Here is a 15,661-nt window from a genome sequence, read left to right on the forward strand (position 1 = left end):
CCCGAGGTGTAAACAGCAGGTCAATGCGTGAATAAGATGAGCGTCTCATCTCATCTCATCATCTGTAGCCGCTTTATCCTGTTCTACAGGGTCGCAGGCAAGCTGGAGCCTATCCCAGCTGACTACGGGCGAAAGGCGGGGTACACCCTGGACAAGTCGCCAGGTCATCACAGGGCTGACACATAGACACAGACAACCATTCACACTCACATTCACACCTACGCTCAATTTAGAGTCACCAGTTAACCTAACCTGCATGTCTTTGGACTGTGGGGGAAACCGGAGCACCCGGAGGAAACCCACGCGGACACGGGGAGAACATGCAAACTCCACACAGAAAGGCCCTCGCCGGCCACGGGGCTCGAACCCGGACCTTCTTGCTGTGAGGCGACAGCGCTAACCACTACACCACCGTGCCGCCCAAGATGAGTGTCTGTTGGAATAAAATGTAAAGTCTTTGCCTTTTGGATGCTTGTATCGCCAGATATCTACCAAGCCCATTTCTTGACAATGGTGGTTAAGTGCTCTACTCATCTTGACTCCTGACTTGGTTGATGATAACGGGGTTTTATCTTTAAGCTGAGACATTACACAATTCATATCACCACCTGCAATGAGAACCCCAGAGCTTTTGTCTAAGATGAGACCGAATACCTTTCTCAGGGATGAGAGTGGGTGGTCATCAAAAAAGCAGAAAACAAGATGGCGCCCAAAGCCAACGGGGGGGGGCTTCAAGATGCCCCCCCGCCGGAAAATTTTGAAAAATAAGGCCTTACAAACCACTTGTCCTGCAATCTGAGCTGTAGTAGATAAAAAATATATATATCTGTTGTCTTTTTTATATATTTACATGAAAATATGTTTCAAATCAATAGGAGTATTGTTTGAATTCAAGATAAAATCACATTCTACATTCAAGGGTATGGTTATAATTCATGATCAACAAAAATGACAAACTAAATTCACATTAAACGTAAGTTTTATTAATTATCAAAATGTTCATATATTAAATAAAATTTTAGGGTGACTGACCTTTTCTCCCCGTGTCCTCATTAGTTGCATATGATTTCTTCAAAAAGTCTTTTGAAATATTTAAGTTTTCAAAACTGTCAGCATTAATTCAGATTTGCTGACTATCTATCACATGTTCAATGTACTAAATCAAACGAATGCTAAGTTTATGGGATAATGTCTATGTACACTTTATACAATTATTTATAGTTCACAGTCACTTCTCATTTTCATTTAATCATTTCGACTTCTTCTTCAGCCTTTTGGCCAAAGACAAAAGCTGGTCAGTCCTCTCTCTGTTTTTTATACCAGCATCGATTTCACGTACCTTCGCTTCGTCTCGCTTGTCAATTGTATTCGGCATTTTGAGTAAAAAAGCCGATACGAAAGAGAAACGTATTTTTGAAGCGCAGCAACGATGAACATGTGCAAGTTTCGATAAAATAGAACGATGCGGGTACTTTTGTAAGAACTGTTATGATTGGCTTTTGTCCTCTCTCACACTCTTGTAAGAACTGTTATGATTGGCTATCGTGCTCTCGCCAGCGATGTTTTGGCCAATTACATTGTAGATAACACGTATTCTACCGCGAGACTTAGCGAGACTAAAGATGGAGAAAATGTAAACATGTAACATCATCGTAGGAATGAATTACGCTTGAGTAACACGAAGGAACATACCCCAACCCCCCTCAATAAATGAAAAAAAAAATCTCAACGGATTTGGCATAATATTAAAAGGTTGATTTTTACTCAGAAAAAGCGGAAATCCGCCGAAAAGCGGAAAACTCTCATCCCTGCTTTCTTATGACTATTGGGTCATCTTCATTAGGGGCGTAAATATTGCACAAGGAGATATGCATGCCATCAATTATTCCATTTAGTAATATATATCTACCCTCAGAGCCTGCAAAGTGGGAGACATGAGTGAAATTCAGGCTCCTATTTATCAGTATTGCTACCGCTCATTTTCTCCCTGATGCATGAGATGAGAAATAGACTTTGTTAGCCCATGTTCGACTAAGTTTGTTATGCTCAGCATCCGAAAGGTGTGTTTCCTGCAGAAATGCTATTCCACAGTTAATTTGTTTCAGTTGGTGGAGAATTTTCTTTTTCTTCACAGGACTATGAAGGCCATTTAGGTGGGGTTTACATTAGACCGTATCAGCGGATCATCAGATTAACGTTTTTAAAACGATTAGTGTGCACACAGCAACGCCAATACACGGATACGCTCGGCTCCGCAGGCATCCTGCGCTCCAAATCACTCCACCCTGAACAGCGAGTGCCCTCTGGAGGGTGCGCACTCCAGCCCTGCGCAGCTCACAGAGCGCGCGAGTGAAGCGCACGAGCAGTGATTCGGGACTGAGCCGCTGTGTGTGTGATCCCAGTGTATATCACTTACCACTTGCAAGTGGAAGGATGGCAAGCCTAAAGACAATCATAACTACACAATGGGCAGTATTTGCATCAGTATTTGCAGTATTTTCATACTTTTATACTCTTTAATGAAAGGTGATACAAGGCGGAAGTCCGCGCCGTTTTTCAGCAGCCGCGTCACATGACCAACGCCAGCGAATCAGGAAGGTGGATGTCACAGTGACGTTGTCCAATGACGACGCCAGCTAGAGCTCAGCACAGCGTATCCACGTATTCTCAATGTTTACACAGCACCGGACCAGACACGATCTGGATTGAATACGTGGGCTCTGGTGGATTCCCGTTTCCCGGCGTTTCCAGGCATTTTAATGTAAACGGACAGTGCATCCGCGAAGAAAACGAGACAGATACGGTCTAATGTAAACTTGGCCTTAGATAATAACTAATTAAATTAACCCCCATCACAGAGTACCAAAACCACGGAGATACTGTATTTCAATGGGCTCTTTGAGAAATAATTGTAGAGCAAGTGGAAGGGGGTGGAGGGAGGGAAAGGGTGATATCAAAATAAAAAAAAAATAGCAATGATCTGCCTATTGTACATATGTACCAAGATTGTTCAAGGATAATAACAAAACAAACAAATACCCCAAAGAACCATGAGGTAGTAACAACAACGACAGTGAGTAACATTTCTTCATATCAACAAATGAAGAGGAATTTCCACTACCTGGGCCTTCAGCTTTAGATGTTCTCCGCTGGGCGGGAAGCTAATTCCCACTCTTACCACTATCAAGAGGTGCAAACGACCCCTGACCCACGACCATACACATACTAAAACAGTATATTATGTAAAGTATGAAATGTTCAAAAGTGTTAGGCTATAGCTCTTGGCAGCAAACAGCCCGAACTCTGATTAGAAGTGTGAAAGAATGGAACATGGTCATAAAGAGAAAAAAATAAAATAAAAATAATAATAGCCTAATAATGATAATAGGCTAATAAACATAAGATGCTATAATAAGGTTCAGGCTAGAGTCGTCCCATATCAAGAAACAAAAACGACAGTAGGCCCCATTGTCCATTCAAGGCAAATTGTAGGCAGCCTGTATAACAACAATGCTGTATACTGGAATAGTAAAATAAGTCCCCTTAGTTCGTGATAGCAAGTGCGTTGTACGCAAGGAGGGTAATCAAGTTACGGTCACTTAAAAGACAGCACTGCACTTTACTCTACTCTATTTGAAACGGTCTCACCAAGTCCGCCGAGAATTCCTTCCATGACTTGAAGTACACTACCGTTCAAAAGTTTGGGGTCACTTTGAAATGTCCTTATTTTTGAAAGAAAAGCACTGTTCTTTTCAATGAAGATCACTTTAAACTAATCAGAAATCCACTCTATACATTGCTAATGTGGTAAATGACTATTCTAGCTGCAAATGTCTGGTTTTTGGTGCAATATCTCCATAGGTGTATAGAGGCCCATTTCCAGCAACTCTCACTCCAGTGTTCTAATGGTACAATGTGTTTGCTCATTGCCTCAGAAGGCTAATGGATGATTAGAAAACCCTTGTACAATCATGTTAGCACAGCTGAAAACAGTTGAGCTCTTTAGAGAAGCTATAAAACTGACCTTCCTTTCAGCAGATTGAGTTTCTGGAGCATCACATTTGTGGGGTCGATTAAATGCTCAAAATGGCCAGAAAAATGTCTCGACTATATTTTCTATTCGTTTTACAACTTATGGTGGGAAATAAAAGTGTGACTTTTCATGGAAAACACAAAATTGTCTGGGTGACCCCAAACTTTTGAACGGTAGTGTAGGTTACGATCCACCCGTGCACGGCTACTCTTCATGCCAGATACATTCCATCCCACGCGATGCAGGTCTTTCTCCAGACGTTCCTCTTCGGATAGCGCTGCGTTGATTCCCAGATGGTGCAGGCCGTCAGCCGCTTCCCATACAGAGTTGAAGATTAAAGTTTCTTCGTTTGTGAAGACCTTCAGCATTGCGGGGTAGGGACTCTGGAATTTGATCTGCTTGGCTTTCAGTTGTTTCTTGATGTCTGCGTACTCCCTTCTTTTCCTCTGTAACGAGGGTGAATAGTTGTGATTCATCGTGATTCGCTCTCCTTTGTATGTCAAATTCTTCTCCTGCCATGCCTTCTGAAGTATGAACTGCTTGGTCTTGAAACTGTTAAATTTTAGCACAAAAGACCTAGGGCTTGCAGCTGGATCAGTGGGCTTTCACTGTAGGGACCTACGTGCACGTTCTAATCTTAACTCAAACTCGGCTGGCAATTTCAGGAGTTTATGGAGAAATTCTTCGATCCACTGAACCGTATCGCTTTGTTCAGAACCTTCTTTAATCCCGTAAATTCTCAGATTGTCCCGTCGTTGCGCATTTTCCAAGGCCTCGCACCTAGCCTCCAGTTGCCTATCTCGATGCAAGAGAAAGGAGACCAACTGCGCATGTCGGTTGTGCCCATCTTCCAGAGTACTCACACGATCTTCTGCCTCTGAAACTCGGCCCCCTAGCCCTCGAACAGTCTGCTCTAAACTCGTCATTTGTTCGGAGAGCTTGTCAAGTGTTTCTTGTCGAAATTTTCAAAGCTCAGTGATAATGGTGACGTTAATGTCACTATCGGGAGTCCGTTCGCTGAGCGGAACATTGTTAGCATCAGTCGAGGCTAATTCCACCGGAGGAGCTCTGCTGTCGTCTTCGAAATACTTGGACTTTTCTTCCTCCTGTGGTGTCGCCTGTCTTCCTCTGCGTTGATTATGGGTCATGGCGGTATTAGAAACTAATTCAGCGAACTATAGGGGACAATGGTTTAATTAAAGTATGTACAGTAAAAATGGTCAAAAGACAGGGAGCCACTCTCTCAAGCAGCCGTCTGGTTCGTGACGTCACCCGGAGGTATAGTGCTGTTTTGTACTATTCTATTTCATTCTATTCACTTTTATTCATTAATTTAGTGCAGTATTGTGTATTCTATCATACTGCGCTCTTTTTTATTTTGTTCTATAGTGGTCTGTTGCATTATTCAATTCTACTGTATTCTATTCTACTCTATTTTCTTCTTTTTTGTAGCGCTCCATTGTATTGTTCTCTTCTGTTCTGTTTGATCCTTTTCTATTGTTTTCTGTTGTGTGTTTGTATTCTATTTTATTCAATCTCATGCTGTTCTTTTGTAAGAAGGGTGTGTGTGTTTCTTCAGTGTGGCTTGCCGAGTTTGGAGGAGTGTAAGGGTCTGGCGGAGGAGGCTCACAGTCAGGGAGAAATCTTACAGGCAGTGAAGTATCACCTGCTCAGCCCTGAACCTGAGAAGGCCCTCCCAATCGGCATTGCATTCATCAAAGGTGTGTGTGTGTGTGTGTGCGCACACTTGTGACCAGGTTTGTGGATTGCAGTTTGTGTGTGATTCTGCCATCTAAGAAAAAATAAAGTGTATTATAGGAAGTACACAAATACTTCCTCTAACACTCTGCCAAGTAGAATCAGCCGTGGCCTAAAGGTTTGAGAAGCAGCCTTGAGCCCAAAGGGTCCCTGGTTTGATTCCTTGGACCGGCAGAAAATCCATGGCTGAAGTGCCCTTGAGCAACGCCCAACTGCTCCCCTGGGCGTGTGTGTGTGTGTGCGTTCGTTGTACGTTGCTCTGGATAAGAGCGTCTGATAAATGCCTGTAATGTAATGTAAAGTGCGCACACACACGAATGTATTTTTTTCCGACCTCACAGAGCAGTTGATCTCTCCTGATTGGACCATAGACTCGGTTTATCCCGTCCTCGACCTGCTGAGCTACATCAGGACGGACCGGCTCATTCTGACCAAGTGCAGTGAGTAAGTACAAGAAAGTTACCGAATATGTTGATATCACATCAACCAGGTCATTTCAGGATGTTGTCTCATTAGAACTCACTCTGTGTGTGTGTGTGTGTGTGTGTGTGTGTGTGTGTGTGTGTGTGTGTGTGTTCGTGTTCTCAGGGAGCGTAACGAGCTGCTCATTCTCTGCGGCTACATCGGAGCATTATTGGCTATAGGAAGGCAGTACTCCAGCATCGTCCCTGCACTGTATGAATATACGAGGTGAGTGTGTGTGTGTGTGTGTGTGTGTGGGGGGGGGGGGTTCATCACCAACTCAAAGGGAAAAGAGACAATCTTGGGTCATGTGACCAACTACAACTACACACATATTGTCTTCACCTTTCTTTTATTCTCTCTCTCTGTCTGTCTGTCTGTCTGTCTGTCTGTCTGTCTCTCTTTGTCTCTCTCACTCTCTTTCTGTCTCTCTCTGTCTGTCTCTCTCCCTCTCTCTTTCTGTCTCTCTCGCTCTTTTTCTGTCTCTTTCTTTCTGTCTCTCTCTCTGTCTGTCTGTCTCTCTCACTCTTTCTTTCTGTCTGTCTGTCTCTCTCTCTGTCTCTCCCATGCTCTCTTTCTTTCTGCCTCTGTCTGTCTGTCTGTCTGTCTGTCTGTCTGTCTGTCTTTCTTGCTCTCTCTGTCTATCTCTCTCTCGCTCTCTCTGTCTCTCTCTCTCTGTCTCTCTCATTCTCTCTTTCTCTCTCTGCCTCTCCCTCTCTCTGTGTCTGCCTGTCTGTCTCTTTCTCTCTCTCTCTCTGTCTGCCTGTCTGTCTCTCTCTCTCTCTCTGTGTCTGCCTGTCTGTCTCTCTCTCTCTCTGTCTGCCTGTCTGTCTCTCTCTCTCTCTCTCTCTCTCTGTCTGCCTGTCTGTCTCTCTCTCTGTGTGTCTGCCTGTCTCTCTCTCTGTCTGCCTGTCTGTCTCTCTCTCTGTGTCTGCCTGTCTTTCTCTTTGTCTGTCCATCTCTCTCTGTCTCCCTGTCCGTGTCTCTCTCTCTCTCTCTTTCTCTCTCTCTGTTTGCCTGTCCGTCTCTCTGTCTCTCTCTCTCTGTCTGCCTGTCCATGTCTCTCTCTCTCTCTCTGTTTGCCTGTCCATCTCTCTCGCTCTCTCTCTCAGTCAGTTGTTAAAGAGGAGAGAAGTCAATTTACCGCTGCAGATTGAACAGCTATCAGTGGAGCTGGAGGCCTGGAGAGCCTGCACACACACTCTCAACAAGTCAGTCTCTCTCTCTCGCTCTCACACACACACACACACACACACACACGCAAGGCAAGTTTATTTCTATAGCGCATTTCATACACAGTGGCAGTTCAATGTGCTTTACAGAGGTAAAAGCAAAACAGTAAACAATAGAGAATAAAATTACATAAAATAAAGAGGGAAGAAGAGAGAAAGTTCAGTAAAAACAGCAGAATAAAATGGAATAAAAGTTAAGTAAAGTTTAAGACATGCAAAGACTATAAAAGTTAAGTAAAGTTTAAAACATGTAAAGATGATGATATTTATCAATTAGCAGAAAGCATCTGAGAACAGCTTGGTCTTTAACACACACACACACACACACACTCGTGATATCATTTACAAGCTTGCCTCCAAGTTTGCATTTCTAAAGACCGTGTCTCACACTCAGAGGAGTGGAGGAGACACCATACACTCCTCCGACAGAGGCACGGAGAGCAGATTACACACGCCTCCTGAGCCGAATGAGGGCGGAGCCTCTGAAGAGCCTGCAGGGGCCGGACTATGTCACAGGCTCCAGCCTACCCAGCCACTCAGACGTCCAGATTTCCTGCTTTACTGGCCTCAGGATACAGGCAAGCCACACACACACACACACACACACACCTGTTTTTCCTCTGGTTTATTAAAGAGAAGAAAAGCTGTCAGAAATTTTTGAGTGTGTTCTCTAAAGTGTATCGTATAAATCAGGGGTGCCAAAACATTTTCCAACACATGAGGTTCCAGTGCTTGGAAAATGACAGATGTTTTATTTTCCAGATGGGAATAACATGATCATGATCACATGAGTCTGGAGTGTGTTTAAAAAAAAAAGTGAATATTATTATTTTTCAGATCCAGAGTGCTGTTGAATTCTGGATTCTGATTGGTCAGAAGATGTTGATTAGTTTTCTATATAGGGAGGATAACGCAAGTGAGAACAGAAATGTACTTGTTTTCACGGACTCATGTCACCATAACTGGATAAAAACGATCACTCTTTCAGAAATAAAAATTGTACTGCTTGGAAAATACAGTTAGGTCCATATATATTTGAACACTGACACAAATTTTGTTGTTTTTTTTACCTGTTTACTGAAACATATTCAGGTTATAGTTATATCATGGACATAAAGTCCAGACATGTAGTGAAAATTCATTATGTCTGATAATTATAACTATTCTTTTAAGTTCGTTTCTTAAGACACGTATTTTTAAGTATGTTACCTCGCTTGTTGACAGTTTCGGCGAACACTTCCGCCTTCTTCAAAACAGTCACCAGATGTCGAGTGGTGACGTGCCTTATCAGCTGATGTTACTCTATGGAGGCGTGAACGTCCCGCCCAATTTGACAGGTAGTCCACGCCTCCTGCTGTCAGGTCGCTGCCCCAGGACGGCGCTCCAGGTGTGTGACAGCGCGTACGCTCCCTCATCCCGGTTCATGGTCCTCTGCGCCCGCTTACGTATCTCCACTGCCTCCAAAATCCAACGCTGATATCTATTCTCTTCAGCACGAATGACTCTGGCCTCTTCCCAATTCATAATATGATTTTGTCGTTTGCAGTGGTCTGAAATGGCTGATTTTAAGTTTTCTTGGCTTGCTTTTTCTTTTTCGGATCTTGTGAGTCTTTTTGTTGTTTCTTTTTCACATTCTAATTGGTGTTCTTTCCTGCGAGTGTGGAAGCATCTGCCCGTTTCACCAATATAGACTTTATTGCATGACCGGCAAGGAATTTCATATATGATATTGCATTTATTGTCCAGTTGTATTTTATCTTTGGGGTGAACTAGCAGCTGTCGGAGGTTCTTGTATGGTTTGACCGGGGTGTTGATGTGGTATTTCCTCATGGATCGTTGGATGCGTTCTGTAACTCCTTTTATGTATGGTAATGTGACAAAGCCCCGGTTTGTTTTTTCTGTGTTTTTTCTTGTCTGTTTGTTTCTTTCCTTTTTTTGTGTCTGTGATTTTCCTTTCCGAATTGCCCACGGTGGATATTGGCAGTTTTTTAATGCCTGTTGGATGTGTTGGTCCTCCTCCTGTCTGTCTTTCTCCTCCGTGATGTTCTGTGTTCGGTCGTATAGTGTTCTGATTACTGACATTTTGTGTGCGATGGGATGTTCAGATGTCCAGAGAAGATATTGGTCGGTGTGTGTAGGTTTTCTGTATGTTGTAATTCTGATGTTCCCTTCTTCTGTGTGGTGTATTTTTAGGTCCAGAAATGCTATTGTCTTGTCCGTTTCCTCTTCGTGTGTGAATTTGATATTACCTGTCTTGTCTATGGAGTTTAGATGATCCGTGAGTTGTTGTGTGTGGCCTGTTTTGGTTATTTCAAGAATGTCATCAACATATCTTTTCCAGAAGATAGGTTTGCAGTCATCCGGTGCTGTTTCTATGGCTCGGGTTTCCAGATCCTCCATAAAAAAGTTGCATAGAGTGGCAGATAGCGGGTCCCCCATTGCAAATCCCTCTTTTTGTCTATAGATTGTACCTCTGTATTGGAAATATGTGGATGTGGAAATGAAATGTAATAGTTTTGTTATGTCCTGTGCTGTAAGTTTTGTACGTTTTACCAATTAGAATGTGAAAAAGAAACAACAAAAAGACTCACAAGATCTGAAAAAGCAAGCCAAGAAAACTTAAAATCAGCCATTTCAGACCACTGCAAACGACAAAATCATATTATGAATTGGGAAGAGGCCAGAGTCATTCGTGCTGAAGAGAATAGATATCAGCGTTGGATTTTGGAGGCAGTGGAGATACGTAAGCGGGCGCAGAGGACCATGAACCGGGATGAGGGAGCGTACGCGCTGTCACATACCTGGAGCGCCGTCCTGGGGCAGCGACCTGACAGCAGGAGGCGTGGACTACCTGTCAAATTGGGCGGGACGTTCACGCCTCCATAGAGTAACATCAGCTGATAAGGCACGTCACCACTCGACATCTGGTGACTGTTTTGAAGAAGGCGGAAGTGTTCGCCGAAACTGTCAACAAGCGAGGTAACATACTTAAAAATACGTGTCTTAAGAAACGAACTTAAAAGAATAGTTATAAAGTCCAGACTTTCAGCTTTCATTTGCGGGTATCCACATTAAAATTGGATGAAGGGTTTAGGAGTTTCAGCTCCTTAACATGTGCCACCCTGTTTTTAAAGGGACCAAAAGTAATTGGACAGTTGACTCAAAGGCTATTTCATGGGCAGGTGTGGGCAATTCCTTCATTATGTCATTCTCAATTAAGCAGATAAAAGGCCTGGAGTTGATTTGAGGTGTGGTGCTTGCAATTGGAAGATTTTGCTGTGAAGAAAACATGCGGTCAAAGGAGCTCTCCATGCAGGTGAAACAAGCCATCCTTAAGCTGCGAAAACAGAAAAAAACCATCCGAGAAATTGCTACAATATTAGGAGTGGCAAAATCTACAGTTTGGTACATCCTGAGAAAGAAAGAAAGCACTGGTGAACTCACCAATGCAAAAAGACCTGGACGCCCACAGAAGACAACAGTGGTGGATGATCGCAGAATAATTTCCATGGTGAAGAGAAACCCCTTCACAACAGCCAACCAAGTGAACAACACTCTCCAGGAGGTAGGCCTATCAATATCCAAATCTACCATAAAGAGAAGACTGCATGAAAGTAAATACAGAGGGTTCACTGCACGGTGCAAGCCACTCATAAGCCTCAAGAATAAAAAGGCTAGATTGGACTTTGCTAAAAAACATCTAAAAAAGCCAGCACAGTTCTGGAAGAACATTCTTTGGACAGATGAAACCAAGATCAACCTCTACCAGAATGATGGAAAGAAAAAAGTATGGTGAAGGTGTGGTACAGCTCATGATCCAAAGCATACCACATCATCTGTAAAACACGGCAGAGGCAGTGTGATGGCTTGGGCATGCATGGCTGCCAGTGGCACTGGGTCAAAGTCAAAAGTCAAAGTCCTTCCCACGCCTTACAGTACCTGGTATTCCTAGGCAGTCTCCCACTCAAGTACTAACCAGGCCCAACTCTGTATGGTGGCACATCGGGCGGCGCCGATCTCCGTTTCCATAGCCCTCGGCCTCTCACCTATTACATAGCTAGGTTTACAGTGGGGGGCTAGTCCTCTGGTAACCACGAGAGTTTAACTCCCCATGCACATCTGTATTGCAGCGTGCCTTGCCAGATGGTAGTAGGTACCATTTTTATGATGGTCTTTGGTATGACCCGACCGTGAATAGAACTCACGATCTCCCAATCGAGAGGCAGACATGCTACCACTAGGCCATCAGTGGCACTGGGTCACTAGTGTTTATTGATGATGTGACACAGGACAGAAGCAGCCGGATGAATTCTGAGGTATTCAGAGACATACTGTGTGCTCAAATCCAGCCAAACGCAGCCAAACTGATTGGTCGGCGTTTCATAATACAGATGGACAATGACCCAAAACATAAAGCCAAAGCAACCCGGGAGTTTATTAAAGCAAAGAAGTGGAATATTCTTGAATGGCCAAGTCAGTCACCTGATCTCAACCCAATTGAGCAGCATTTCACTTGTTAAAGACTAAACTTCAGACAGAAAGGCCCACAAACAAACAGCAACTGAAAACCACTGCAGTAAAGGCCTGGCAGAGCATTAAAAAGGAGGAAACACAGCGTCTGGTGATGTCCATGAGTTCAAGACTTCACGCAGTCATTGCCAACAAAGGGTTTTCAACCAAGTATTAGAAATGAACATTTTATTTACAATTATTTAATTTGTCCAATTACTTTTGAGCCCCTGAAATGAAGGGATTGTGTTTAAAAAATGCTTTAGTTCCTCACATTTTTATGCAATCATTTTGTTCAACCCACTGAATTAAAGCTGAAAGTCTGAACTTCAACTGCATCTGAATTGTTTTGTTCAAAATTCATTGTGGTAATGTACAGAACCAAAATTAGAAAAATGTTGTCTCTGTCCAAATATTTATGGACCTAACTGTAGTAACTTATAAGAGGAATAAAACATTTCATGCTGTGCTTTTATGGGAAAATCATCAACGTCAGGGTCATAAGAGTTGATTCCTGAGCTCCGGTGTCTACACAGCTGTGTTTAGTGCACTAACATGTCTGTGATCCACAGGGTCCCGTGTTCTTCCTGGAGGACGGCAAGTCATCCATTTCGCTCAATGATGCGTTGATGTGGGCCAAGGTGAATCCATTCTCTCCACTGGGGACGGGGATACGCCTCAATCCCTTCTAAACATGAACACTCGCACACATGGTCACACTGTCTCATAGTCACACACACACATGGAGAGGCAGTATTAAAGTCCAGTCGAGGACAAAGACACAAAGGCCACAATCTGAGGAAATGGACATGAAATAAGAGACCAGGCTCGACTTCATTCTCTTGTTGTCGGTCCAAAGCATGAGAACGCAGTTTTCAGTATTTTACCATCACCATGACAACAGATGGAATCAGGAAGGCTGGTGAAGGACCTGCGTCCATTTTGGTCCATGGATTTTGATCGGATTTTCAATAGATCATGAAATGGATCTTTTCTCGTATCTTTTGACGAGGTTGTGATCATCAGCATATAACAAGTTCTTTGTTTATTTATTTTGCTTTAGTGCTAAACTACATATTTCGGCTTGGGCGTTCATACCCAGAACACCAGAACATGGTTACATCCCAAATGCTAATGTGTGCTAATGTTTGGGATGGTGTATATAGGAACTGCGTCAATGATGAATCAAGAAAAATGTTGTAAACTTATACGATAATACTAGTTACAGTGTTAACGTAGATCAGCTAATTAACTATTAGCATACCAGAACATGTAGCTACATGTAAATCTGATGCTAATCTCACCAGACTTCTTGTTGCAAATATCAGTGCTAAATTTACCCAATCATATACATCCGACAGGTATCAATCAGTTTGTTGCTCATTTCTCCAGCGTGAAAACTCGAACTCATAGAGAATTGAAGCTCATTGAAAAGTTTTAATTGAAAATAACGGCTATTAAGATGTGTATTAGCATGGAAGGGTTTCTTAAAACGTCCAACTTTCTACTAGCATTCAAGACAAAAAAAAAAAAAGCTTTAAAATGTCATGGGTTTCAGACAGCACACTGTGTGTTAGAGTTTTGTTGTTGCTTTCTAGTCAGGGATCTTTGTTTTAGAGGGTTTTGATATGTGCACCATGACTGTGTAACTCTATTAGGGGTCCAAGCACTTGGTTTGTATTATGAATATAATATTCACAATTGTCGATTTTCGCAAGTCAAACCATTTTGGAAATTAGATGAGTCTACATATCTCTTAAGAGTTTGCAAAAAGGACTTCTTTTTTTTCCCTTTATTCATCCAAGGTCATACATGTGTCAACCTTTGGTCAATCAAACCTGTATAACCAACCTCTAAAATCCGTATTTCCCTTATAAAATCCGTATAAGATGCAAATTAAAATAATTTACCTAAAATTTGAATGATAATTAACAATGATATATCCCAGTTACTTTTTATTCAATATTAATAACAATAAACCTTCAGAATGAATACAAAGCTCCAATGTTTGACAAAAACACAAAGTGTTATCAGCGTAGTTACGAAGGAAATACTTCGTTGTTTGGAGACAGGTTTCACCGAGCGGCTATTATGCGCGAGACTTCATATTAGCCACAAAGTCAGGAAAATCTGTTCGTAAAATTACGTTATAATGACCAAATACAATGAAAAGTATTTTTCCAGTCTCACCTGTGAAAGGTAATCCCATGTGATCTCGTTTGGACGGTAAACCTGTTGGTACAGTTAAACGCAGCACATGAATGAGGCATCTTTATTCTCGGCTACTGTCTAGACGCTATACCAGAGACGGTTGAAGAATCTCCACTTTGCCACATCCAATATGGCGGCGAGGATGACGTATGATTCTACGCAGAAGGCGGCGTCTATGTTTATATGTCTATGATTTCACGGTTGGCGGGATTCTCGCAATGCGGTGTGCGCATGATCAAAAGTGGAACGAAGTCTCGCTACCACAAGATAACGCGCGATTTCATAAGACTCTTTACTGGCTGTCTGTGGTGTACAGTACGTTTGTAAATGTTATGCGCTCTTTTATCATCGTGGGAATTGATTATAGCTCTAAATAAATATTGAAGTTTTTTTAAAGAATCCGTATAACTTTATTTATACGCCCGTATACTACGTTTATTGAATCAAATCCGTATAAAATACGGACATTCTGTATAGGTTGACATGTATGCAAGGTTTGACTTTGAAACAGTTCTTGAAGTCGGAAACTAAATTATCTATTTTATTATATCTACGCTCACTGGATATGAGCAATTTAATATAAATATCTTATGCCAAGTTATTATGGCATGTTACAAAAAATAAAGAAAAAATCCGAGTCCTCGTCTCCAATTTACGAGTCTGAATGCAGTTAATGCACGAGTCCGAGTCATCAGTGCTCAAGTCCAAGTTGAGTCCTTAAAATTAAGGCACGAGTCGGACTCGAGTACTACAAGTCTGATGTTTTGACACTCAGTCCAACTATGGACGGCATCAAAGTGATGTCAGTGCGTACCCACTATAGGCCCATACCCAACCTCCCATTCATTAGGAAGAATGAATGGAAGGTTCATCCATCCATCCATCCATCCATCTGTAAGCCTATGTCCCATTAAATCTGGTGTTTTAAATTTTCCCGTAGCTGAATATGACAATGCCCCTCTGTCTGTCTGTCTGTTACCTGTCTATCTGCTCAACATAGACTATGATCAATAAGCATTATTATTCTGTCCACATTCACTGGATATGAGGAATCTTGCAGTCTGATTGGCTACTCTACTACTAGGATATCAACTCATATACCATGAGTAGAGGAAAACAAAATGGCAGAGCATGTTGCTGAACGGGCGGCACGGTGGTGTAGTGGTTAGCGCTGTCGCCTCACAGTAAGAAGGTCCTGGGTTTGAGCCCCGGGGCCGGCGAGGGCCTTTCTGTGTGGAGTTTGCATGTTCTCCCCGTGTCCGCGTGGGTTTCCTCCGGGTGCTCCGGTTTCCCCCACAGTCCAAAGACATGCAGGTTAGGTTAACTGGTGACTCTAAATTGACCGTAGGTGTGAATGTGAGTGTGAATGGTTGTCTGTGTCTATGTGTCAGCCCTGTGATGACCTGGCGACTTGTCCAGGGTGTACCCCGCCTTTCGCCCGTAGTCAGCTGGGATA

General features: G+C 42.7%; 1 protein-coding gene across 2 annotated transcripts in view; it reads left to right on the forward strand.

Annotated features, from left to right (window-relative positions):
• wdr17 (WD repeat domain 17) overlaps positions 1-12,686 on the forward strand; it is a 391,349-nt gene extending 378,663 nt beyond the window's left edge. For both annotated transcript variants that reach the window (XM_060924889.1, XM_060924890.1), the window contains 6 exons: positions 5,613-5,754; positions 6,133-6,235; positions 6,380-6,481; positions 7,366-7,464; positions 7,880-8,063; positions 12,567-12,686. In XM_060924889.1, the coding sequence (XP_060780872.1) occupies positions 5,613-5,754; positions 6,133-6,235; positions 6,380-6,481; positions 7,366-7,464; positions 7,880-8,063; positions 12,567-12,686 (750 nt within the window). The remainder of the gene's footprint in view (positions 1-5,612; positions 5,755-6,132; positions 6,236-6,379; positions 6,482-7,365; positions 7,465-7,879; positions 8,064-12,566) is intronic.
• Positions 12,687-15,661: the final 2,975 nt, after the last annotated feature.

The sequence above is a fragment of the Neoarius graeffei genome, chromosome 7 (assembly GCF_027579695.1).
Source record: "Neoarius graeffei isolate fNeoGra1 chromosome 7, fNeoGra1.pri, whole genome shotgun sequence".
Lineage (NCBI taxonomy): Eukaryota > Metazoa > Chordata > Actinopteri > Siluriformes > Ariidae > Neoarius > Neoarius graeffei.